Source organism: Oncorhynchus keta, chromosome 35 (assembly GCF_023373465.1).
Source record: "Oncorhynchus keta strain PuntledgeMale-10-30-2019 chromosome 35, Oket_V2, whole genome shotgun sequence".
Taxonomy (NCBI): Eukaryota; Metazoa; Chordata; class Actinopteri; order Salmoniformes; family Salmonidae; genus Oncorhynchus; species Oncorhynchus keta.
In genome coordinates this window covers 67864891-67892782 of record NC_068455.1, presented here as the reverse complement: position 1 = coordinate 67892782, position 27892 = coordinate 67864891, and the positions used below count along the sequence as shown (strand labels likewise).

General features: G+C 42.1%; 1 protein-coding gene across 3 annotated transcripts; it reads left to right on the top strand.

The window, feature by feature from the left end:
• Nucleotides 1-1490: 1490 nt before the first annotated feature.
• On the top strand, nucleotides 1491-27892 carry LOC118368901 (GTPase IMAP family member 9-like). Of its 3 annotated transcripts, none has more exons than XM_052497379.1 (2): nucleotides 1491-1748; nucleotides 25637-27892. In XM_052497379.1, the coding sequence occupies exons 1-2, from the start codon at nucleotides 1733-1735 to the stop codon at nucleotides 27274-27276; spliced, it is 1656 nt and encodes a 551-aa protein (XP_052353339.1). In that variant the 5' UTR covers nucleotides 1491-1732; the 3' UTR covers nucleotides 27277-27892. The 3 variants fall into 3 exon arrangements, with proteins under 3 accessions (XP_052353339.1, XP_035609265.1, XP_035609264.2); XM_035753372.2 differs by lacking the exon at nucleotides 25637-27892 and adding an exon at nucleotides 8024-10298 and having other exon boundaries at nucleotides 1513-1748; XM_035753371.2 differs by lacking the exon at nucleotides 1491-1748 and adding an exon at nucleotides 20003-20248.

Genomic DNA, 27892 nt, shown 5'->3' with positions numbered 1-27892 from the left:
AGCGTACATTTTCCTTTTTATTTAAAATGTTGCCAACAAAACAACCGTGAAGCTTACAGGGCAATAATGCCACTAACAAAGATAACTACTCACACTGAAAGGAGGGAAAAAGGGCGACCTAAGTATGATTCCCAATCAGAGACAACGATAGACAGCTGTCCCTGATAGAGAACCATACCCGGCCAAAACATGGAAATAAAGAAACAAAGAAAACAAAACATAGAATGCCCACCCCACATCACACCCTGGCCTAACCAAATAGAGAAATAAAACGTCTCTCTAAGGTCAGGGCGTGACAGGAGGAAGGCATTATAGGTTCGATTTAGTTCAGGATCAGAGTTAGGCTGCACTGATTGAGGAACCTTGTAAAGGGATTGATACTCTTAAATCAAAATCAAATCAAATTATTTGATACTCTTAGTGTCTGTCTGTCTGTCTGTCTGTCTGTCTGTCTGTCTGTCTGTCTGTCTGTCTGTCTGTCTGTCTGTCTGTCTGTCTGTCTGTCTGTCTGTCTGTCTGTCTGTCTGTCTGTCTGTCTGTCTGTCTGTCTGTCTGTCTGTCTGTCTGTCTGTCTGTCTGTCTGTCTGTCTGTCTGTCTGTCTGTCTGTCTGTCTGTCTGTCTGTCTGTCTGTCTGTCTGTCTGTCTGTCTGTCTGTCTGTCTGTCTGTCTGTCTGTCTGTCTGTCTGTCTGTCTGTCTGTCTGTCTGTCTGTCTGTCTGTCTGTCTGTCTGTCTGTCTGTCTGTCTGTCTGTCTGTCTGTCTGTCTGTCTGTCTGTCTGTCTGTCTGTCTGTCTGTCTGTCTGTCTGTCTGTCTGTCTGTCTGTCTGTCTGTCTGTCTGTCTGTCTGTCTGTCTGTCTGTCTGTCTGTCTGTCTGTCTGTCTGTCTGTCTGTCTGTCTGTCTGTCTGTCTGTCTGTCTGTCTGTCTGTCTGTCTGTCTGTCTGTCTGTCTGTCTGTCTGTCTGTCTGTCTGTCTGTCTGTCTGTCTGTCTGTCTGTCTGTCTGTCTGTCTGTCTGTCTGTCTGTCTGTCTGTCTGTCTGTCTGTCTGTCTGTCTGTCTGTCTGTCTGTCTGTCTGTCTGTCTGTCTGTCTGTCTGTCTGTCTGTCTGTCTGTCTGTCTGTCTGTCTGTCTGTCTGTCTGTCTGTCTGTCTGTCTGTCTGTCTGTCTGTCTGTCTGTCTGTCTGTCTGTCTGTCTGTCTGTCTGTCTGTCTGTCTGTCTGTCTGTCTGTCTGTCTGTCTGTCTGTCTGTCTGTCTGTCTGTCTGTCTGTCTGTCTGTCTGTCTGTCTGTCTGTCTGTCTGTCTGTCTGTCTGTCTGTCTGTCTGTCTGTCTGTCTGTCTGTCTGTCTGTCTGTCTGTCTGTCTGTCTGTGTGTGTGTGTGTGTGTGTGTGTAAAGCAGGATGTGATGATAGATTGTGAAACAGCCAGACATGGGCTGGGCAAGTGTCTGACTCACCTGTGTGTGCATGGGTGGGTGTGTCAACCTTATCTTTATGACAAGGAGGGATCATTACACATGAACACTGCATTATACAAATATGCATTATTTCAGGAATGCTGTGCTCCTACATTTATATGTGCAAGCCAAGAGTTAATACTTTGAGAGATTTGTATTTAGCCACATTCGACATAACACATGCAGGTTTCAACACGTCATCCCTTCACACAGCTAAATAGACTGTTTTAAGTTCACATTCTGTCATTTGAGCAGAGGATACTTGTCTTCATGAGAAGATGTCTTCATTGTCTGGTGAGTGTCTGTTAAATAGAACATATTTTATAATTCGATAACATTATGGGACGGTTTCCTGGTCAGAGCTTTAATTAAACCAGGACTAGGCTCTTTCTGCACTATTGTTTATCTTCACATTACTGACTTCTAGACTATGGAGTCCTTGACTAGAGGAACTAGGTGCAGGTGGTTATGATGTGAGGTTGGTTCAGAAGCCTGGGACGGACTACAAATATTTAAGTGTCAAACGGCAGAAAAGTGGCACATTTATATGGTTTAGTGGATTATATGGGATAGTTCATGATGTTGGCAGTGAGGCCCTTTGTCTACTTCCCCAGAGTCAGATGAACTTGTTTTGCTAAGGTGCGTTAGTGCAATGACAGGAATTGCTAGCATGCTAGCTGGTCCTGTAGACTTCCAGTCATAGCGTTAACACTAGTTAGTATTGGCTCGCGAAACGACCTATTAACTTCCTTCATATTTGATGCAGACACATAAAAAAGGGATCCATGAGTTCATATGACTCTGGGGAAGTAGATCAAATAATTTGATGATGCCAGAAAGTCACCTTAAAGTTTGATCCTGAGATTAACACTTTTATTTATTCTGCTACAAATGAGAAATGTACCAGAGTCATCTGTGGTAGCAGAATCAGAATCCTTTAGGTAACATTGATAAATAAGATGTTTATTAATATTCATAAAGTATGCTTATGTGGGTAAAAGTTACTTGGGGACCAGAGAGGGGAGAGGTCAGGTTAGTCTTATCTGTGAATGTGTCTGTAACTATTCCGAAACCATGTGAAGGGATGGTGTGATTAATGGGGAACCAGTTAGGTTGGCTCCACAATGTCTGTGTGCCAGTCACTCCTCTCTGTAAGCTTGTCCAGGAGGGGTTGTATTTTTTATGGGAGTATCTAGAAATTGACTATTGATATATGCCATTGGATGAGGTAATGTTTTGGTTCTAAGTGGTACCAAGAACGAGATAAGAACTTCGGTTTAGGAGAGGGCAAACTGAACGATAATTTATAGCTAATGCTGTCTGGCTATTGCATACTCCTTTTTCTGGTAAAAGGTTCTTTGTGTAATGTTCCTAAGATCTGTTATTTGTCATGTGAGTTTAGATGGGTGTGTATTTGCTATAAAGGATCTCAGTTGCCATTATGTTGACACTTGGAGAATGAATTTATAGACACTGAATTGATCTGAGATTCACAGGGCTATGTGAAGCTCATATAATTAAAGATGGACTTTATGATAACTCTGACTTGTGTGGTTTGCTCTCTCATGATTTGGTAATACAGGAAATTTCCACAACACATCTCACCAGAGATACTTTACAGAGAATCTAGGAATATCCATTTAGTTAACAAAGTAGGACATTTTCTCTGAACTTAAACTTTAGATTTGTAATGCTCCGGGTGTCGTGGGTGTGGAGTCAAACGCAGGAGACAGAGAGTGCAATGCCGTGCGTCTTTAATAGCACCAACGCACCACAGGGTGCTCACAATAGTAACGGCCCCAAACACAGGGAATGAAAATGTACAACGGAAAAATCACGACCAGGCACTAACACGTACCTCTACAACAGAGCCGAAGGTTACACTGAAATAATCCCGCACAACAACCAGGCGGCCGGCTGTCTAATAAAGACAAACTAATACATAAACAGGTGCTACCAATAAACATACAAGGAGGGAGAGGAAAGACAATCAGTGGCAGCTAATAGGCCGGTGACGACGACCGCCGAGCGCCACCCGCCCGGGAAGGGAAACCACCCTCGGTCGGACTCGTGACAAGATTCAATATAACAGAAAGTCAGTGAAGATGCTTAGAGAGCTCTTATGTTCCTTCATTCTTTTGGATCAAACCAATAGACACGTTTACTCATACAGAAAAACACTTGTCGACAAGCATGGAGAGTATCTTCTTATTCATTGCTTGTAGTTCTGTTAGCAAATGCATCATGTAGTTTTGTTGATTCATATATTTATGTATATATTTTTTATTTCACCTTTATTTAACAGGTAGTTGAGAACAAGTTCTCATTTACAACTGTGACCTGGCCAAGATAAAGCAAAGCAGTGCGACACAAACAACAACACACAGTTACACATGGAATAAACAAGCAGGAATTGGCTTTGGGGGTGACTGCTGGAGTGCATGCTATGGGTGGGTGCTGATATGGTGACCAGTGAGCTGAGATAAGGTGGGGCTTTACTTAGCAAAGACCTAGATGACCTGGAGCCAGTGGGTTTGGTGACGAATATAAAGCGAGGGCCAGCCAACGAGAGCATACAGGTCACAGTGGTGGGTAGAATATGGGGCTTTGGTGACAAAACGGATGGCACTGTGATAGACTGCATCCAATTTGCTGAGTAGAGTGTTGGAGGCTATTTTGTAAATGACATCGCCAAAGTCAAGGATCGGTAGGTTAGTCAGTTTTATGGGGGTATGTTGGGCAGCGTGAGCGAAATAGGAAGCCGATTCTAGATTTAATTTTGAATTGGAGATGCTTGATGTGAGTCTGGAAAGAGAGTTTACAGTCTAACCAGACACCTAGGTATTTGTAGTTGTCCACATATTCTATGTCAGAACCGTCCAGTGGAGTGATGCTGGACTGGTGGGCAGGTGCGGGCAGCGATCGGTCGAAGAGCATGTATTTAGTTTTGCTTGCATTTAAGAGCAGTTGAAGGCCACGGAAGGAGAGTTGTATGGTATGGTATGGGTCCGTACAACAGGCCCTCCGATTTGACACAGTGAACTCTGTCTGAGAAGTAGTTGGTGAACCAGGCGAGGCAGTCATTTGAGAAACCAAGGCTGTTGAGTCTGCCGATAAGAATGTGGTGATTGACAGAGCCGAAAGCCTTGGCCAGGTCGATGAATACAGCTGCACAGTATTGTCTTTTATCGATGGCGGTTGTGATATCATTAAAGACCTTGAGCGTGGCTGAGGTGCACCCATGACCAGCTCAGAAACCAGATTGCATAGTGGAGAAGGTACGGTGGGATTCCAAATGGTCGGTGATCTGTTTGTTAACTTGGCTTTGGAAAACCTTAGAAAGGCAGGGTAGGATAGATATAGGTCTGTAACAGTTTGGGTCTAGAGTGTCTCCCCCTTTGAAGAGGGGGATGACCGCGCAGCTTTCCAATCTTTGGGGATCTCAGATGATTCGAAAGAGAGGTTGAACAGGCTAGTAATAGGGGTTGCAACAATTGCGGCAGATACTATTAGAAAGAGAGGGTCCAGATTGTCTAGCCCAACTGATTTATAGAGGTCCAGATTTTGCAGCTCGTTCAGAACATCAGCTATCTGTATTTGGGAGAAGGAGAAATAGGGGAGGCTTGTGCAAGTTGCTGTGGGGGGTGCAGAGCTGTTGACCGGGGTAGGCGTAGCCAGGTGGAAACATGGCCAGCCGTAGAAAAACGCTTGTTGACATTCTCAATTATCGTAGATTTATCGGTGGTGACAGTATTTCCTAGCCTAATTGCAGTGGGCAGCTGGGAGGAGGTGCTCTTATTCTCCATGGACTTTAGTGTCGCAGAACTTTTGGGAGTTTGTGCTACAGGATGCAAATTTCTGTTTGAAAAAGCTAGCCTTAGCTTTCCTAACTGCCTGTGTATATTGGTTCCTAACTTCCATGAAAAGTTGCATATCACAGGGGCTATTCGATGCTAATACAGTTCGCCACAGAATGTTTTTGTGCTGGTCAAGGGCAGTCAGGTCTGGAGTGAACCAAGGGCTATAACTGTTCCTGGTTCAATTTTTTTTTTAATGGGGCATGCTTATTTTTAAGATGGTGAGGAAAGCACTTTTAAAGAATAACCAGGCATCCTCTACTGACGGAATGAGGTCAATATCCTTCCAGGAAACCCGGGCCAGGTCAATTATAAAGGCTGAAATGTTTAAGGGAGCGTTTGACAGTGATGATGGGTGGTCATTTGACCGCAGACCAATTACGGACACAGGCAGTGAGGCAGTGATCGCTGAGATCCTGGTTGAAGACAGCAGAGGTGTATTTGGAAAGCAGGTTGGTCAGGATGATATCTATGAGGGTGCCCGTGTTTACGGATTTGGGGTTGTACCTGGTAGGTTCATTGATCATTTGTGTGAGATTGAGGGCATCTAGTTTAGATTGTAGGACGGTCGGGGTGTTAAGCATGTCCCAGTTTAGGTCACCTAACAGTACGAGCTCAGAAATAGATGGGGGCCAATCAATTCACATATGGTGTCCAGGGCACAGCTGGGGGCAGTAGATGGTCTATAGCAAGCGGCAACGGTGAGAGACTTGTTTCTGGAAAGGTGGATTTTTAAAAGTAGAAGCTTAAATTATTTGGGCACAGACCTGGATAGTATGATATAACTCTGCAGGCTATCTCTGCAGTAGATTGCAACTCCGCCCCCTTTGGCAGTTTTATCTTGTCGGGAAATGTTATAGTTAGGGATGGAAATTTCAGGATTTTTGGTGGCCTTCCTCGGCCAGGATTCAGACACGGCTAGGACATCCGGGTTGGCAGAGTGCTAAAGCAGTGGATAAAACAAGCTTAGCGAGGAGACTTCTAATGTTAACATCATCAAACCAAGGCTTTTACGGTTACAGAAGTTAACAAATAAAAGTGCCTGGGGAATGGGAGTGGAGATAGGCGCTGCAGGGCCTGGATTAACCTCTACATCACCAGAGGAACAGAGGAGTATGATAATAGTACGGCTAAAGGCTATAAGAACTGTTCGTCTAGTGCGTTCGGAACAGAGAGTAAAAGGAGCAGGTTTCTGGGCATGGAAGAATAGATTCAAGGCATAATGTACAGACAAGGGTATGGTAGGATGTGAATACAGTGGAGGTAAACCTGGGCATTGAGTGTTAATGGTGAGAGGTATTGTCTCTAGAGACACCATTTAAACCAGGTGAGGTCACCGCATGTGTGGGAGGTGGAACTGAAGGGTTAACTAAGGCATATTGAGCAGGGTAAAAGGCTCTACAGTGAAATAAGACAATAATCACTAACCAAAACAGCAATGGACAAGGCATATTGACATTAGGGAGAGGCATGCGTAGCAGAGTGATCATAGGGTCCAGTGAGTAGCTAGGTGGGCTGGAGACACAGCGATTCAGACAGCTAGCGGGCCGGGGCTAGCAGGCTAGCAGAAGGGCCTCAGGGGGGACATCGGGACGGAAGAGTCTGTTGATGCCCCCTCGGGCAGATTACGTCAGTAGACCAATCGTAATGGATCGGTGGGGCTCCGTATCGGCAGTAAAAGGGGTCCAGGCCAATTGGAAAAATAGGTAAAGAGTGGCTGATGGACCTCTTCAGCTAGCCGGGAGATGGGCCTAGCATAGGCTTGCTCCAGTAGCCACTCGGATAGCAGCTAGCTAGCTGCAATGATCTGGATGAAAAGGTTCAGAGCTTGCGGTAGGATGTGTAGAAAAATAAGTCCGGTATGCTCTGGGTTGAATCGCGCTGTGCAGACTGGCAGGAGTTGACCGGGCTAAAGGTTAGCCGATGACCACTAGCAGTGGCTAACTGACTACTAGCTAGTAGCTAGTTCCGGTTCTAAAGTAAAGAAAATAACAGATCCATACCACATGGTGTGATGCGGGTTGCAGGAGAGTATGTTGAAGTTGAGGTTAAAAAATATATAATACGATATATGTGCGAAGAAAAAAAGATTTATACACGGGACATGACAAGACGAAGACAAAGACGCCTGACTGCAATCTTGGATTATCATGATCTAGTTATTGTTAATGAACTTTTAAGCACACATTTTCATTAATAGTGCAATCAACAATTAATACATACAGTTTTGGACTTAAGTTAATTATATGTACCCATTGATTCTTGAAGTATATATATTATGTCTCATAAGCTTAATTCTCCTGTCATACCCCATCAGAACTCAATATATATAGTTATGCTTGTTTTACTCTGTTTGTACACAAGGTAAACGTGAACAAATACTGTTTAGCCTCAAAACATTGTTAAAACTATCATTTTGGTCAGATAGTATCTCTGTCTATGAATTTGAAAGTGGTTACATTTCTCCAGGCTCATCGCTCAGCTGTTTACCAAAGCAGAGGTGGGGTGACCACTTTACTATTGGTTCAATTAAGGACTCTAGCTTTAATGCAATATTGAAGATACAATTATTTTCCAATTCATTTATTAATTAATGACACAGGGATCCTTTAGAGATCTTTGGGATTATACATGTATATTACTATAAACAATATGTACAGTGTGTCCATAAAAATATATTTAAGTTATAATGACAACCCCTCCTCCCTATAGAGTCAAACCCAATGAGGATTGTGCTGCTGGGGAAAACAGGAAGTGGCAAAAGCAGTGCAGGAAACACCATCATTGGAAGAGGAGAGGAAGAGTTCAAGATAGGTCGTTCAGCCAACTCCGAAACGCACATGTGCGGAACAAAGACCAAGGACATCAATGGAAGAAAGGTCACTGTAGTAGACACACCTGGACTCTTTGACACAAACATCCCTGAAGAGGAGCTGAAACCTGAACTAGTGAAATGTATTGTAGAATGTGCTCCGGGGCCACATGCCTTCCTCATTGTGCTTAGAGTGGACAGGTACACAGTCCACGAGGAACAAGTCATTGCAGAAATTGAGGAATGTTTTTCACCAGAGTCCTTCAAATATGCCACAGTTCTCTTCACTTGTGGTGACCACCTTCTTGAAGGAACAACTATTCAGGATTTTGTGAAAACAAATATGAAACTGAACAAGCTTGTGGAGAAATGTGGTGGCCGCTGTCACGTCATCGACAACAAATACTGGAACAGTCAGCAGGATGAGTACAGGAACAACCAGTACCAAGTAGCAGAGCTATTCAACACCATAGAGAAGATGGTGAGAGAGAACGGAGGAGGATGTTACACCAACGAGATGCTCCAAGAGGCAGAGAGATTAATAAACGCAGAGGTAGAGAGTATTAGAGAGTCAAACAGCCAGATTTCAGAGGAAGAGATTGAAAAACTATCCAAGGAAAGAGCGAGAAAGAAACTCCTGATCAAGTTGTCAGGGGTAGCAACAGGTGTAGTGGTAGGAGCTCTACTTGGGGTTGCAGTGTCATTAGCAATAGTACTCTTAATTCTTGCAAAGCCATTTGGACAATTAAGTACAAAAGTAGCAGCAGCAACAGCAGCAAAAGTAGCAGGTGTAGTAGCAGGAGGAGTAGCAGGTGGAGTAGCAGGAGGAGGAGTAGCAGGAGGAGTAGCAGCAGCAGGAGCAGGCGGGGCAGCAGGAGCAGTAGGAGGAGTAGCAGCAGGAGGAACTGTAGTTGCGGTGGAGACCGGAGGAAGCATTGGAGTTGGTGCAGGGTTAGGCATAGCTGCAGGAGTTGTTGCTGGGACAGCAGCATTAGTAGGAGCAATAGGAGGGGGGGTAGTTGGAGCTGCGGCAGCAGAAGATGCAGAGACACCAGGAGAGGCAGCAGAGAAAGCAGCTGAGGCAGTCCTTAAGAAGGGTAAGGGAATCTGGGTGGAGTGTAAAGCAGTCTTGGTGGAGAGTAAAGGAAGTGTGGAGAATATAAGATATATGTCAAAGGGGTACAGGAAACTGAGCTTAAGTAATGAAAAGATGTAGCAGGAGAACTCTAGGTATACAACTAAATAATTAAGGGTGATCACAACCTGTGTTTCAATAGTTTTCTCAACACACCAGTCAGTTCTCTACACACCAGTCAGTGCTATACACACCAGGCAGTACTATACACACCAGTCAGTATTATACACAACAGTCAGTACTATACCACAGCAGAATAAAAAAATAAGAACAAAAACAGTTTTAATGCCCTGCTAACTATTTAAACTGAAAATGCATTGAGAAACTGATATTTCTTTACCAGGCCACTCATGACAGGAAAACAGGGACAGTGGGGGGCTGAGAAGAGTTATGACCGGCAATAAAAGGTTGTTTATAAATTTATGTTCTAACAGGGGTGATGGGTGCGGAGTTGATCAACTGGAATTTGAGCCTTAATCTCAAAGTAAGCACTGGGGTCAGTCATTCCAAATTCGGGTTGGATAAGTTATAAAATGTTTTCGTTGTGATTGGGATACTGAGAGAGAGAATGGCTAAAGCACGATGAGGGGCTGGGGCGCTGATAACATTTATGTGGCAGAGAGACTTTCCAGAAACTACCTTCACGTGTCATTTGTTTGGGCGAATCAATGGATGACAGTTTAGGTCAACCATTACATTTTTTTTTGTTTTACCCTGTATTCAGAGTTTCTATGTTACATTGCATCATACTCACTTTTGTTGCCAGCAGTTTAGATATTAATGGCTGTGTGTTGAGTTATTTTGAGGGGACAGCAAATTTACACTGTTATACAAGCTGTACACTCACTACTTTACATTGTAGCAAAGTCCCATTTCTTCAGTGTTGTCACATGAAAAAATATACTCAAATATTTACAAAAATGTGAGGGGTGTACTCACTTTTGTGATATACTGTATATAACTGTGATGTGAGAAATGTTTTGATGTCTGATTACAGCTGTACATAACCTTTGGAAAGAATTAAACTTGGTTAAAGCGTCTCTGGTGTCTTTGGGTCATTTACTCTGAAAAATAAGAACCTAACACTACATTCCTAAGGAAAATAATGTACTTTTAACTCCATACATTTTCCCTGACACCCAAAAGTACTCGTTACACTTTGAATTCTTAGCAGGCAGGATCCAATTCACTCACTTATCAAGAGAACATCCCTGGTCATCCCTACTTCCTCTGGCTGACTCATAAAACACACATGCTTCATTTGTAAATGATGTCTGAGTGTTGGAGTGGACCCTGGCTATCCATAAATGAATAAAAAAACAAGAAAATGGTGCCGTCTGTTTTGCTTAATGTAAGGAATTTGAATTATTTACACTTTCACTTTTGATCTAAAGTAAATGTATCAAAAGTCAATTTTTACTTAAGTATATTTAAAACCAAATACTTATACCATTTTACTCAAGTATTATTTTACTGGGTGACTTTCACTTATACGTGAATAATTTTCGATTATGATAATTCGGTACTTTTTCCAACACTGGCCTGGTGTAACCAGCCTGATCGCAGTGTTTACCATTCTATTTCACTTTACATACTGTATGAGTCTGGCAATACTCCTCATTGAAACAGTTTGAGCCTATTATTGTAATGAGGGGTATTATTCAAACTAACTTGTCAGTGATTAAATCATCTTCAACCAATCAGAGGATAGCCCATTTCAAAGCACATTGTTTGGCAACGTAGGATTTTGCTCTAAACCCACCCATTGTTTTTGAGAAGATTCTGATTGGACCGGCAATTTTCTAACTTATTCCAAACACCCATCCATTGGAGAAAGACCAAACTGATGTGTGAAGTGAAACAGAATAGTGAACACAACCTGTCTCCTAGCAGGGCTTTTTTTTTCTTATTTTTTTACTCTGAGGTCGCTGTAAGCTCCACCCACTGACTGTTGAGTTTTCATCCAACCAATCACATTAATTCAGACGTTCCCTCAGAACAACATTGAATAAGGAAAACTGCACTGAGCTATTTAGAAGTCTAGAGTGTTGGTTGCCATGTCTGTCATGGCTATACAGTGCCACCTACTGTCATCATTGATATATAGTGATATCTACTGTCATCGTTGCTATATAGTGATATATACTGGCATCATTGATCTACAGTGATATCTACTGTCATCATTGATATATAGTGATACCTACTGTCATCATTGATATATAGTGATACCTACTGTCATCATTGATATATAGTGATATCTACTGTCATCATTGATATATAGTGATATATACTGGCTATATGAAACTTTACCTTGGTCTTTTCTGACTCCAACATGACCAAGCTTTCAAAAGCATCACCTCCGCCATCTTCTCCAGCCTGCTTGGTTGAACAACTGATGTAGCCTACAATGCATATAACACAATGGTTGTGATGTGACTGATATTTTTGTCGTGCAACAAAAATGTTTACACAACCATTGTGCGGTGTCACCACCACACTTGTGTAATTATCTTTGTGCAGAATAAATGTAATATAAAACACTTCCTGGTCCTGTTAAGACTTTTGTTAAGCCGTTTTCCCTACATTTTGCCCCAGGTGGGTCAGTCCAATAGCAATTTGAGTTTCAGCCAATGAGCTTCAGCCCAATATGAGTGACAGCTAGATAGATGCACATGACACATCCACAGCAGAGCAAAGAGAGAGAGCAATGACATGGTGCACGTAACAACTTTCGGGGACCACTTTTGGTTTGGAAAGTGCTATTTCAGAACTACAGGCTAAAAAGTATATAAACGTATGGGAGAATCTCTTTAACCAAGACACCTAGAGTGTCAGGTTGAGGTTCTATGCTAATGTCCACTGATACTATACATTTTTGGTAATTCTGAACAGTTGAAACGGATCTTACTTCAACAGTATTTTTATTCCCTTCATGGTGATTGATGGGAAATAAAAACAAAACTTCATATAGTAATATTGGGTTACTATTTAGTAATATAGTCAAATAGTTAGCCTACAATACATTCAACACAATGGTTATGATGCAATTTATAATTTGGTCATGGTCATCTCTGTAAAGGGTGTGTACGAGAGGCAAGTCAGGTGCAGAAGAGCACGTGTGGTGGGTGTGTGTGGTGTGGTGTGTGTGTGTGTGTGTGTGTGTGTGTGTGTGTGTGTGTGTGTGTGTGTGTGTGTGTGTGTGTGTGTGTGTGTGTGTGTGTGTGTGTGTGTGTGTGTGTGTGTGTGTGTGTGTGTGTGTGTGTTGGGGCGGTGTGGTGGGTGTGTGTGTTGGGGCGGTGTGGTGGGTGTGTGTGTGGGGCAGTGTGGTGTGTGTGTGTGTGGGGGGCGGTGTGGTGGGTGTGTGTGTGGGGGCGGTGTGGTGTGTGTGTGTGTGGGGCGGTGTGGTGTGTGTGTGTGTGGGGGCGGTGTGGTGTGTGTGTGGGTGTGTGTGTTGGGGCGGTGTGGTGGGTGTGTGTGCTGGGGCGGTGTGGTGGGTGTGTGTGTGGGGCGGTGTGGTGTGTGTGTGTGTGTGTGGGGCGATGTGAATGTGTGTGTTGGTGTGGTGGGTGTGTATGGGGGCGATGTGTGGTGGGTGCGATGTGTGGGGGCGATATGTACTGGGGCGATGTGGTTTCATCGCAGTTTGAATGATTTATATGGCTTTTGTTAATCAACTTTTAAGCTCTAATTCTGATGAGTGTATTAATTCAAATAATTAAGTAATGACGCAAGGATCTTTTCGGCCACTCACATTTTATTAACATTATTATCATTACATTTAAGTCATTTAGCAGACGCTCTTATCCAGAGCAACTTACAAATTGGTGCATTCACCTTATGACATCCAGTAGAACAGTCACTTTACAATAGTGCATCTAAATCTTAAAGGGGGGGGGGGGGGGGGGTGAGAAGGATTACTTATCCTATCCTAGGTATTCCTTAAAGAGGTGGGGTTTCAGGTGTCTCCGGAAGGTGGTGATTGACTCCGCTGTCCTGGCGTCGTGAGGGAGTTTGTTCCACCATTGGGGGGCCAGAGCAGCGAACAGTTTTGACTGGGCTGAGCGGGAACTGTACTTCCTCATTATGGATTTCATTTTATGAAAAGTGAGTAGAGCAGCGAAGAAAAATAAAACATGAAATGAAAGTTGAACCCCTTGGTAAAAAATAACGAACAAACTTAATAAAACAGCTAGCAACCTTACCAAAAGATTTGAGCCTTTTGGTTCTGTACAATGGTTCTGGGATGACTGTTACAAGGACCAGGGTTGGAGTCCAAGTCAGGATATCCCCATAATTAACTAGACAGAGTCCGGAGTTGGACACCATTGAAAGCATGTCCCGGCCAAGTTTTAGACAGTTCATTTTTCAGAGGCATAGTTCTGCCATTTTTCATAATTAATGTTCTAGCTGAAATACAGTGTATTCAGAAAGTCTTCACACCCATTTAATTTTCCCACATTTTGTTGTGTTACAGTCAGATTATTAAATGGTTTAAATTGAGATTGTTGGTCACTAGCCTATACACAATACGCCATCATTTCAAAGTGGAACTATGTTTTTACATATTAATACAAAATGAAATGCTGAAATGTCTTGAATCAATAACTATTCAACCCCTTCGTTATGGCAAGCCTATATATGTTCAGGAGTAGAAATTTGCTTAACAAGTCAATTAACAAGTTGCATGGACTCACTCTGTGTTCAATAATAGTGTTTAACATTATTTTTTTAATGACTTTGTCATCTTTGTACACCACACATACAATTATATGTAAGGTCTGTCGGTCGAGCAGTGAATTTCAAACACAGATTCAATCACCACGACCAGGGAGGTTTTCCAATGCCTCGCAAAGAAGGGCACCTATTGGTAGATGGGTAAAAAAAATACATTGAATATCCTTTTTAGCATGGTGAAGTTATTAATTACACTTTGGATGGTGTATCAATACATCCAGTCACTACAAAGACACAGGTCGGAGAGGAAGGAAACCGCTCGGTGATTTCACTATGAGGCCAAGGGTAACTTTAAAACAGTTAAAGAGTTTAATGGCTGTGATAGGAGAAAACTGAGGATGGATCAAGCCCATGCAGAATATCAAATATGCAAACTTTTGTTATTGACCAAATACTTATTTTCCACCATAATTTGCAAATTAATTCATTAAAAATCCTACAATGTGATTTTCTGGATTTTTTTTCTCATTTTGTCTGTCATAGTTGAAGTGTACCTGATGAAAATTACAGGCCTCCCTCATCTTTTTAAGTGGGAGAACTTGCACAATTGGTGGCTGACTAAATACTTTTTGCCCCACTGTATGTAATGGAGTTGCTTACCAAGGTGACATTGAATGTCCCTGTTCCTAAGTTTTGACTTAAATCAGCTTGAAAATCATTGGCAAGAACTGAAAATTGCTGTCTAGCAATGATCAACAACCTGACAGCTTAAAGAATTTTAAAGAATTTTTTTAATAATAATGTGCAAATAGGGTATGTGCAAATCTCTTAGAGACTTACCCAGAAAGACACAGCTGTAATTGCTACTTAAAGTGATTCTAACATTTATTGACTCAGGGGGTTGAATACTTATCTAATCAAGACACATTAATTTGTTTTTACAAATGTTCTAATTTTCTTCCACTTTGACATTAGAGTATGATATGATGTGATATGCATAAATACTTCTTTAATAAAGAAAGAACACTGAACAAACTAACAAAAACAACAAAAACGAACCGTGAAGCTAATATGAGAGTAGTGCAGACAGGCAACTAAACATAAAACAAGAACCCACAAAAACCATAGGTAAAATGGCTACCTAAATATGGTCCCCAATCAGAGACAACGATAAACAGCAGCCTCTGATTGGAAACCAATTTGGGCCACCACAGACATACAAATACCTAGACTTATAAAAACCCTAGATATACAAAAAACCCTAGACAATACAAAACTAACATACCCACCCAAGTCACACTCTGACCTAACCAAAATAATAAAGAAAACAAAGATATCTACGGTCAGGGCATGCATGACACATAGGCTGTTTACAGATGGGCTATCTATCTACCTACCCCATACTGTATTTATTTATTTATCTTGCTCCTTTGCACCCCAGTATATCTACTTGCACATCTACCATTCCAGTGATTAATTGCTATATTGTAATTACTTCGCCACCATGGCCTATTTATTGCCTTAACTCCCTTATCTTACCTCATTTGCACTCACTATATATAGACTTTTTGTTTTCTTTTGTTCTACTGTATTATTGACTGTTTGTTTTGTTTATTCCATGTGTAACTCTGTGTTGTTCTATGTGTCCAATTGCTATGCTTTATCTTGGCCAGGTCGCAGTTGCAAATGAGAACTTGTTCTCAACTAGCCTCCCTGGTTAAATAAAGTTGAAATAAAAAATATATCATTGTTTCCCTTTTTACAGCCTGGAAATGTAGTTAGTGACATCACATCAATTGTAGAAATATTGACTTTATTTACAAAAACAACTTAATGACTTTTTATATGATTACTATGATACATTTTGTATTTACTCTTTTAAATGATTACAGAAGGATTGTGTCCTGGCATGTATTCCATACTCTGTTGATTGAATTGCTTGCAAAAACAATTTTAAAAAACGACTTGTTCACAATCTGATGGATATTTCTGTGTACATTACAACACGCAATTATCGAAAGCATAAGAGATACAGCAGATTAGAGATGATTTTTAAATCCATCTGCATATTTCAAGACATGACATATGAGGGTGGGATACCCAATGGGGTGGACCATACTTTTCTAGTCAAAGATGTTGAAAAATGGTCTACTTAAAAACTGGACATCAAATGATCCTCCATCACTACAACAGTGAATGAATCAAATGTATTATTTAAATATTGAAAAGGTGTGGACTACGGAGAAAAATTGAGAAAGTGCTATTTGAGGCCATATGGCATAGAGTGTTACTGTACAAGAACTGAACAATTCCAGGGGGTGAAGGTTGGGGGGGTCTGTTTAGTGTCTTTTTGTTAATAAGATGGCGCCGAAGAACATGGCTGACGTTTTTCATTCTCCCAACCACTATTTTGTTATTTTTTTTGCGTTTTGTGTAACTTATTTTTTTACCTATTGTGTATATAATGTTGCTACTACCGTCTCTTATGACCGAAAATAACTTCTGGACATCAGAAAAGTGATTACTCACCGCGGACTGGAAAAAACGTTTTCCTTTAACGAGTCCGACGAGAAGGATATCCTGCTTTCACTGGAACAGGCCCAGGTGAAAGAAAAGACCGTGGAAAAGGTGACGCAGTCAGATCTCTTCAAGTTCATAGGGCGCAGGGGTATTCAACTCTTACCCTACGAGGTTCGGAGCCTGCTGGTTTTCTGTTCTACCTGATAACTAATGGAAGACACCTGGTGTCCCAGGTCTAAATCTGTCCCTGATTAGAGAGGATCATTGAAAAAATGCAGTGGAACTGGCTTCGAGATCCAGCGTTGAGTTAGAAGAGCGTAGGGTTTAGGGGTCAATTTGGGATTAATCCCTTATGTGTGGAAACCTATGTGTTATGCTCCTCACCCACCATCAACCTAGCCTAGTGATCAGTCTGGTTTCACCAGGCTACCACCAACATGTCTCCTAGCGAGGCCTTTTTCCTTTTCACTCTCAGAGGTTGCTGTAAGCTCCATCCATTGACTATTGAGCTTTCATTCAACCAATCACATTAATTCTGCCCTGGAGGCAGACATGCAATTAGAACAAAATTGAGTGAGGAAAACTGTACTGAGCTATTTAGAAGTCTGGAGTTTTGCTTGCTGTCACGACTTCCGCCGAGGTCGGTTCCTCTCCTTGTTCGGGCGGCGTTCGGCTGTCGACGTCACCGGTCTTCTAGCCATCGCCAATCCAACTTTCATTTTCAATTTGTTTTGTCTTGTTTTCCCACACACCTGGTCATCATTTCCTCATTACATGTTGTGTATTTAACCCTCTGTTCCCCCCAAGTCTGCGTGTGCAATTGTTTATTGTTGAGGTTGGCACGCTTCCGGAGGGTTTATTTTATTACCCATGCAGCCTGTACTTTGTACTTGTGTTTGTGTACTTTGTGCTACCTTACTGGTTCGTTGGGCATTTGTTTTGTGATGCAATTGCTTTCTGTGCAAATGATTGCCTTAGTGCTTTGTCCACTCATCTCTGCTCTCCTACAACTGATTTCGATGCACCAGATACACTCACCTCTTGACAGTTGCCTTGTCTATCATGGCTATACAGTGCCGCCTACTGTCATCATTGATATATAGTGATGTCTGCGGTCATCATTGATATATAGTGATATCTACTGTCATCATTGATATACAGTGCCGCCTACTGTCATCATTGATATATAGTGATGTCTGCTGTCATCATTGATATATAGTGATATCTACTGTCATCATTGATATATATTGATATCTCTGTCATCATTGATATACAGTGCATTCAGATTGTATTCAGACCCCTTGACTTTTTCCACATTTTGTAATGTACTCAAAATTGAGCTCGTGTTCTTGGGGACCTTCAATGCTGCAGAAATGTTTTGGTACCCTTACACAGATCTGTGCCTCTGCACAATCCTGTCTCAGAGCTCTGTGGACAATTCCTTCAACCTCATGGCTTGGTTTTTGCTCTGACATGCACTGTCAACTGTGGGACCTTATATAGACAGGTGTGTGCCTTTCCTAATCATGTCCAATCAATTGAATTGACCACAGTTAGACTCCAATCAAGTTGTAGAACCATCTTAAGGATTATCAATGGAAACAGGATGCACCTGAGCTCAATTTCGAGTCTGATAGCAAAAGGTCTGAATACTTATGGAAATAATGTATTTCTGTTTTTTATTTTTTTTATAAATGTGCCAAAAATTCTAAAAACCTGTTTTCACTTTGTCATTATAGGGTATGGTGTGTAGATTGATAAGGCGGCTAAAAAAACAAACAATTTAATACATTTTAGAAAAAGGCTGTAACGTAACAAAATGTTTTTTTTACAGCAGTAATTTTGCTGTGTAACTGCAGTTAGAGTGCAGTTAAACTGCAGCACACTGCAGTTATTCTGAAATTACTGCGTCCAAAATACCACAGTTTACTGCAGTTACTGCACTTTTACTGCAGTTTCAAAACGGCAATCTTTTTTTTGTAAGGGCCATCTTTCAGGGAGTCCCTTGTGTAAAGAGTAGGGAGTGTTACCAACCCTAACCCTAACTTAACTCTTAACCATAGCCCTAACCATAACCATGATCTTAACTCCCAGACCTTCCAGTTGTGGTGTAACCTGAGGAAGTTTGAGCAGAGGATGGGCTGCCAGTACTTGACCCATGAGGGAGACATCACGCCTCTATCACTTCCCCTGGACCTCCGGGCATGACGACAGCCCCTGTGACCCTAGGCCCAAACGTTCAAAGATGGGTGGACAAGATAGCTACTGTATTTGTATTTATTATGAATCCCCATTTGCTGCTGCCAAGGCAACAACTACTCTTCCTGGGGTCCAGAGAAATTAAGGCAGTTTATTCCATTTCAATGCGTGTGTGTGTGTGTGTGTGTGTGTGTGTGTGTGTGTGTGTGTGTGTGTGTGTGTGTGTGTGTGTGTGTGTGTGTGTGTGTGTGTGTGTGTGTGTGTGTGTGTGTGTGTGTGTGTGTGTGTCTGTGTGTCTGTGTGTGTCTGTGTGTGTGTGTTGCTTTACATTCGCAAAATAAGGTGTTTTTGAATCTGTTTTTAAAAAAAAATATTTTACCCCCTTTTTCGTGGAATCCAATTGTTAGTAGCTACTATCTTGTCTCATCGCTACAACTCTCGTACGGGCTCGGGAGAGACGAAGGTTGAAAGTCATGCGTCCTCCGATACACAACCCAACCAAGCCAAGCCAAGCCACACTGCTTCTTAACACAGCGCACATCCAACACGGAAGCAAGCCGCACCAATGTGTTGGAGGAAACACTGTGCACCTGGAAACCTTGGTTAGTGCACTGCACCCGGCCCGCCACAGGAGTCACTGGTGCGCGATGATATCCCTACCAGCCAAACCCTCCCTAACCCGGACGACGCTAGGCCAATTGTGCGTCGCCCCGCAGACCTCCCGGTCGCGGCTGGCTGCGACAGAGCCTGGGCACAAACCCAGAGTCTCTGGTGGCACAGCTAGCGCTGCGATGCTGTGCCCTAGACCACTGCGCCACCCGGGAGGCCCCAAAAACGGTCCCTTTTTAATCTTGAAATCATGAGGGGTATAGAGGAGGGCTTTATAGGTTTGGTTGAGGTCAGGATCAGTTACTACTTTGAGGCTCCACTGTTGAGATTGAGGAACTGTATCTCTGTCATATTCTCAACCCTTTTCCTGTTGAAAGAGAAAGTAAAATATAGAGTTTCCTAGTGTTTACTCTTTATAAACATTAAACTCAATAGGTTAATACTTTAATGCTCTTTTTTTACATGTTTCATACATAATCTTGGAGCATTTCATTTCATTTAATCTCAAGGGTATTTAACAGCTATAAACAAAATGTAATCACAAAACTCGTACCATTCCGTTTGGTTTTATGGCTGTCATATTATCAAGGTCAGCAGTACTGTATGACATGTCATGTAGTTACGGGGAACTACAGAGATAACAAGAGAGACAATAGCTGTGTGTCATTCCAGGGAAGATAGTCACTCCCCTCTGCTCTCATTTACTCCCCTTCACAGATCTGATAGGGCTGGATATGTGAAGCAGTGTGGCGCAAACTAGATAGAGCTATTGCTTACACCTTAACAGTTGTCACAGATCGGTGAAGCGGAGTGAACGAAGGCAGAGAAACATCTTCCTGGAAAGACATAACACATGCAGGTTTCAACACTCCATTCCTTCCTCACAGCAGACAACCTTTAGACACAGCTAAATAGACTGTTTTAAGTTCACATTCTGTCATATGAGAAGAGGATATTTGTCTTTATGAGAAGATGTCTTCATTGTCTGGTGAGTGTCTGTTAAATAGTACATATTTGAGTTTTAGATTACATTATGTGGTGGTTTCCTGGTCAGAGCTTTAATTAAATCAGGACTAGAATAATTCTGCTACTATTGCTTATCTTCACATTACTGACTTCTAGACTATAGAGGCAAACAACTAAATACTTTAATTTAAAGGGATTGTTCATGATTTTGGCAGTGAGGGCCTTTATACTGTTACGAGATGTCAAGTTAGGCATTACTTAACATGCACTGAATGGAGCTGTATGCATGCTACAGAGTGATGCTGAAGTAAAGAATAAACCCCATACAAAACAAACCTTCCCCAGAGTCAGATTAACTCGTGGATAAAAATGTTTATGTCTCTGCGTCCAGTATGAAGGAAGTAGCTAACTGGTGTTAGCGCAATTGCTAACTAGCATTAGTGCAATGACTGGAAATCTATGGGAACAGCTAGCATGGTAGCTGTTTCTGTATACTTCCAATCACTGAGCTAACACTAGTTAACATTGGCATGTGAAACCTATTAACCTATTACCTATTAACTTCCTTCATATTTGATGCAGACACATAAAAAAGGGATCCATGAGTTCATATGAATCTGGGGAAGTAGATCAAATAATTTGATGATGCCAGAAAGTCACATTAAAGTTTGATCCTGAGATTAACACTTTTATTTATTCTGCTTCAAATGAGAAGTGTACAGGAGGCGTCTCACCATAGAGATACTCTATAGAGAATCTAGGAAGATCCATTTAGTTAACAAAGTGGGACACTTTCTCTGAACTTAAACTTTAGATTCAATATAACGAAAGTCAGTGAAGATGCTTAGAGAGCTCCTATGTTCCTTCACTCTTTTGGATCAAACCAATAGACACGTTTACTCATACAGAAAAACACTTGTCGACAAGCATGGAGAGTATCTTCTTATTCATTGCTTGTAGTTCTGTTAGCAATTGTGTCATGTAGATTAGTTGATTTATATAGTTGATCAACTTTTTACCACACATTTCATTAAAGGGGCAATCAAGTTAATACATCCAAAGTTATTACATCCATTGTTTGAATTTTGTATTAATTATATGTACTTATATGTACCCATTGATTCTTGAAGTACACAGACCCCTTGACTTTTTCTACATTTTGTTACGTTACAGCCTTTTTTTAAATGTATTAAATATTTGTTTTTCCTCATCAATCTACACACAATACCCCATAATGAAAAGCGAAAACAGTTTTTTTTTTACATTTTTGCAAATGTATACCAGAGCATCTTTTAAATATTTCTACAACTTGATTGGAGTCCACCTGTGGTAAATTCAATTGACTGCACATGATTTGGAAAGGCACACACCTGTCTATATAAGGTCCCACAGTTGACAGTGCATGGCAGAGCAAAAAAAAAGCCATGAGGTCGAAGGAATTGTCCGTAGAGCTCCGAGACAGGATTGTGTCAAGGCACAGATATGGGGAAGGTTACCAAAACATTTCTGCAGCATTGAAGGTCCCCAAGAACACAGCGACCTTTATCATTTTTAATGGAAGAAGTTTGGAACCACCAAGACTCGTCCTAGATCTGGTCGTCCAGCCAAACTGAGCAATAGGGGGAGAAGGGCCTTGGTCAGGGAAAGATGAACGGAGCAAATTACAGAGATATCCTTGATGAAAGCCTGCTCCAGAGTGCTCAGGACCTCAGACTGGGGCGAAGGTACACCTTGCAAAAGGACAACGGCCCTAAGCACACAGCCAATACAATGCAGGAATGGCTTCTGGACAGTTTCCCAGCCAGAGCCCGGACTTGAACCCAATCTGGAGAGATCTGAAAATAGCTGTGCAGCGACGCTCCCCATCCAAAGCCACCTTCACTCAAGCCGCCAAACTTACCCTAGAAAAACTCACTATCCTACCGATCCTCGACTTCGGCAATGTCATCTACAAAATAGCTTCCAATACTCTACTCAGCAAACTGGATGCAGTTTATCACAGTGCCATCCGTTTTGTTACTAAAGCACCTTATACCACCCACCACTGCGACCTGTATGCTCTAGTCGGCTGGCCCTCGCTACATATTCGTCGCCAGACCCACTGGCTCCAGGTCATCTACAAGTCCATGCTAGGTAAAGCTCCGCCTTATCTCAGGTCACGATGGCAACACCCATCCGTAGCATGCGCTCCAGCAGGTGTATCTCACTGATCATCCCTAAATCCAACACCTCATTTGGCCGCCTTTCGTTCCAGTTCTCTGCTGCCTGTGACTGGAACGAATTGCAAAAATCACTGAAGTTGGAGACTTTTATCTCCCTCACCAACTTCAAACATCTGCTATCTGAGCAGCAAACCGATCGCTGCAGCTGTACATAGTCTATCGGTAAATAGCCCACCCAATTTACCTACCTCATCCCCATACTGTTTATATTTATTTACTTTTCTGCTCTTTTGCACACCAGTATCTCTACCTGTACATGACCATCTGATCATTTATCACTCCAGTGTTAATCTGCAAAATTGTAATTATGCGCCTACCTCCTCATGCCTTTTGCACACAATGTATATAGACACTCTTTTTTTCTTTTTTTCTCTACTGTGTTATTGACTTGTTGATTGTTTACTCCATGTGTAACTCTGTGTTGTCTGTTCACACTGCTATGCTTTATCTTGGCCAGGTCGCAGTTGTAAATGAGAACTTGTTCTCAACTAGCCTACCTGGTTAAATAAAGGTGAAATAAAAATGTAAAATAAAAACCTGACAGAGCTTGAGAGGATCTGCAGAAAAGAATGGGAGAAACTTCCCAAATACAGGTGTGCCAAGCTTAGAATGTCATACCCAAGAAGACTCAAGGCTGTAATCTCTGCCAAAGTTGCTTCAACACATTAATGAGTAAAGGGTCTGAATTCTAATGTGAATGTGATATTTCAGGTTTTTCTTTTTATACATTTCCTAGAATTTCTAAAAATATATTTTTGCTTCGTCATTTTGGGGTATGGTGGGTAGAACTACTTCCCCAGAGTATCACAATCCCAGTGGGTCAGAAGTTTACATACACTAAGTTGACTGTGCCTTTAAACAGCTTGGGAAATTCCAGAAAATGATGTCATGGCTTTAGAAGCTTCTGATAGGCTAATTGACATAATTTGAGTCAATTGGAGGTGTACCTGTGGATGTATTTCAAGGCCTACCTTCAAACTCACTGCCTCTTTGCTTGACATCATGGCAAAATCAAAAGAAATCAGCCAAGAACTCAGAAGAAAAGTTGTAGTCCTCCACAAGTCTGGTTCATCCTTGGGAGCAATTTCCAAATGCCTGAAGGTACCACGTTCATATGTACAAACAATAGTACGCAAGTATAAACACCATGGGCCCACGCAGCCGTTCTACCGCTCAGGAAGGAGACATTTTCTGTCTCCTAGAGATGAACGTACTTTGATGCGAAAAGTGCAAATCAATCCCAGAACAACAGCAAAGGACCTTGTGAAGATGCTGGAGGAAACAGGTCAAAAAGTATCTATTTCCACAGTAAAACGAGTCCTATATCGACATAACCTGAATGGCCGCTCACGAAGGAAGAAGCTACTGCTCCAAAACCTCCATTAAAAAAAAACAGACTACTGTTTGCAACTGTACATGGGGACAAAGATGGTACTTTTTGGAGAAATGTCCTCTGCTCTGATGAAACAAAAACATAATTGTTTGGCCATAATGACCATCGTTATGTTTGGAGGGAAAATGGGGTGGCTTACAAGCCGAAAAACACCATCCCAACCGTGAAGCACCGGGGTGGCAGTATCATGTTGTGGGGGTGCTTTGCTGCAGGAGTGACTGGTGCACTTCACAAAATAGATGTCTTCATGAGAGAGGAAAATTACGTGGATATATTTAAGCAACATCTCAAGACATCAGTTAGGAAGTTAAATCTTGGTCGCAAATGGGTCTTCAAAATGGACAATGAGCCCAAGCATACTTCCAAAGGTTTGGCAAAATGGCTTAAGGACAACAATGTCAAGGTATTGGAGTGGCCATCACAAAGCCCTGATCTCAATCTCATAGACAATTTGTGAGCAGAAATGAAAAAGGGTGTGCGAGCAGGGAGGCCTACAAACCTGACTCAGTTACACCAGCTCTGTCAGGAGTAATGGGCCAAAATTCACCCAACTTATTGTGGGAAGCTTGTGGAAGGCTACCCAAAACATTTGACCCAAGTTAAACAATTTAAAGGCAATGCTACCAAATACATATTGAGTGTATGTAAACTTCTGACCCACTGGGAATGTGATGAAATAAATAAAAGCTGAAATAAATCATTCTCTCTACTATTATTCTGACAATTCACATTCTTAAAATAAAGTGGTGATCCTAATTTACCTAAGACAGGGACATTTTACTTGTATTAAATGTCAGGAATTGTGAAAAACTGAGTTTAAATGTATTTGGCTAAGGTGTATGTAAACTTCCAACTTCAACTGTATAAGGCTGTAACGTAACAACATTTAGAAAATGTCAAGGGGTGTCACGTTCTGACCTTTATTTCCGTTGTTTTGTCATTATTTAGTATGGTCAGGGCGTGAGTTGGGGTGGGCAGTCTATGTTTGTTTTTCTATTATTTTGGGATTTGTATATTTCGGCCCAGTATGGTTCTCAATCAGAGGCAGGTGTCATTAGTTGTCTCTGATTGAGAATCATACTTAGGTAGCCTGGGTTTCACTGTGTGTTTGTGGGTGATTGTCTATGTTAGTTGCTTGTGTCAGCGCAGGTCTCATTTATAGCTTCACGGTCGTTATTTGTTTATTGTTTTTGTATAGTTTGTATTCAGTGCTTCCTTTGATTAAATATTCATCATGAACACATACCACGGCGCATTTTGGTCCTCCGATCCTTCTCGCCTCTCCTCTTCTGATGAAGAGGTGGACGCCCGTGACAAGGGGTCTGAATACTTTCCCACTGCACAATATATATTATGCCTCATGAGCTTAATTCACCTGTTGTACCCCATCAGAACCCAAAATATGTAGCTAAGCCTGTTTTACTCTGTTTTTAAACATTGTTAATGTGAACAAACTTTGTTTAGCATCAAAACATTGTTAGAGCTATCATTTTGGTCAGATTGTAGCCCTGTCTATGAATTTGAAAGTGGTTACATTTCTCCAGGCTCATCCCTCAGCTATTTACCAAAGTAGAGGTGGGGTGACCACTTTGTTATTGGTTCAATAAAGGACTCTAGCTTTACTGTATTATTTAAGATACACTTAATTACAAGAAATGTGTTACCAATGAATTCATTAATGACACAGGGATCCTTTAGAGATCTTTGATTGTACATGTATATTACTATAAATAATATGTCCAGTGTGTTAATGAAAATACATTTAAGTCATAATGACAACCCCTCCTCCCTATAGAGTCAAACCCAATGAGGATTGTGCTGCTGGGGAAAACGGGAAGTGGCAAAAGCAGTGCAGGAAACACCATCTTTGGAGGAGATGAAGAGTTCAAGATAGACAGTTCAGCCAAGTCCGGAACGCAAAAGTGTGAAGCAAAGACCAAGATCATCAATGGAAGAAAGGTCACTGTAGTAGACACACCTGGACTCTTTGACACAAACATCCCTGAAGAGGAGCTGAAACCTGAACTAGTGAAATGTATTGTAGAGTGTGCTCCGGGTCCACATGCCTTTCTCATTGTGCTTAAAGTGGAAAAGTACACAGTCCTCGAGGAAAGAGTCATCACACAAATCGAGAACCTTTTTTCACGAAATATCTTTAATTATGCCACAGTTCTCTTCATTTACGGTGACCAGCTTCATGAAGGAACAACTATTCAGGATTTTGTGAAAACAAATAAGAAACTGAGTGAGCTTGTGGAGAAATGTGGTGGCCGCTGTCACGTCATTGACAACAAACACTGGAATACCAGTCAGCAGGGTCAGTACAGGAACAACCAGTACCAAGTAGCAGAGTTACTCAACACCATAGAGAGAGAGGGCGGAGGAAGATGCTACACCAATGAGATGCTTCAAGCAGTGCATGGAGTCATACAAGCAGAGAAAGAGAGTCTTAGAGAGTCAAACAGCCAGATGTCAGAGGAAGAGAACGAAAAACTAGCCAAGGAAAGAGCGAGAAAGAAACTCCTGATCAAGTTGTCAGGGGTAGCAACAGGTGTAGTGGTAGGAGCGTTCCTTGGGGTTGTAGGGTCATTAGCAGTAGTACTTTCTCTCTTAAGTAGTATAGGAGCAGCAGCAAAAGCAGCAGCGGCAAAAGCAGCAGCGGGAGCAGCAGGAGGAGTAGCAGGAGGAGTAGCGGGAGGAGGAGTAACGGCAGCAGCAGGAGGAGTAGCGGGAGGAGGAGTAACGGCAGCAGCAGGAGGAGTAGCAACAGCAGCAGGAGTAGCAGGAGGAGGAGTAACGGCAGCAGCAGGAGGAGTAGCGGGAGCAGCAGGAGGACTAGCAACAGCAGCAGGAGTAGCAGAAGGAGTAGCAGCAGCAGGAGGAGTAGCAGCAGCAGCAGGAGGAGTAGCGGCAGCAGCAGGAGGAGTAGCGGGAGGAGTAGCAGCAGGAGGATTAGCAACAGCAGCAGGAGTAGCAGAAGGAGTAGCAGCAGCAGGAGGAGTAGCAGCAGCAGCAGGAGGAGTAGCGGCAGCAGCAGGAGGAGTAGCGGGAGGAGTAGCAGCAGGAGGATTAGCAGCAGCAGGAGGAGAAGCAGCAGCAGCAGGAGTAGCAGGAGCAGTAGCAGGAGGAGTATCTGGAGGAGGCGCACCAGCAGGAGCAGCAGTAGGAGGAGCTGGGGCAAACATTGGAGTGGGTACAGGGTTAGGCATAGCTGTTGGTGTGATAGCATTATTAGCAGGAGGAATAGGAGGGGGCATAGTTGGAGCTGGTGCAGCAGAGGATGCACAGACACCAGGAGAGGCAGTAAAGAAAGCAGCTGAGGCAGTCTGTGAGGTGGGTAAGTATATGTTGGAGGGGGGTAAAGGTATTTTGGACAGTGTAAGAGGTGTGTCAGAGGGGTACAGCAAACTGAGTTTGAGTGAAGAAAAGAAGTAGCAGGAGCACTCTAGGTATTCAGAAAACACAAGTGAAATGAGTGAATGAGTGTTAACAACCTCTGTTTCAATAGTTTACTAAACACAACAGTCAGTACCATACCACAGAAGAAGAAAAACTGTTCAAACAAATCAAACCTTATAACATGTCATTGTTTTAACATAATTATAATAGCACATTTTTTATTTCAGTGTTTTTAACAGAATTACAGTAGCAAATGTTTGATTCCAATGTTATACAGAATTACAGTAGCAAATGTTTGATTGCTATTTTCAAATGATTAAATGAAAATGTCCTTTCAATGTAAATGATGTAAACACATTATACTGTATATGTAACTGATGTGAAATGGCTAGCTAGTTAGTGGTGGTCTGCACTAATAGTGTTTCAATCGGTGATGTCACTTGCTCTGAGACCTTGAAGTAGTAGTTCCCCTTGCTCTGCAAGGGCCGTGGCTTTTGTGGAGCGATGGGTAACGATGCTTCGTGGGTGACTGTTGTTGATGTGTGCAGAGGGTCCCTGGTCCGAGCGAGGGAACGGACTAAAATTATACTGTTCCATTTTTAACATGCATGACTACATCTCTGTTGTTATAATGTTGTATGAGTTGAATAAA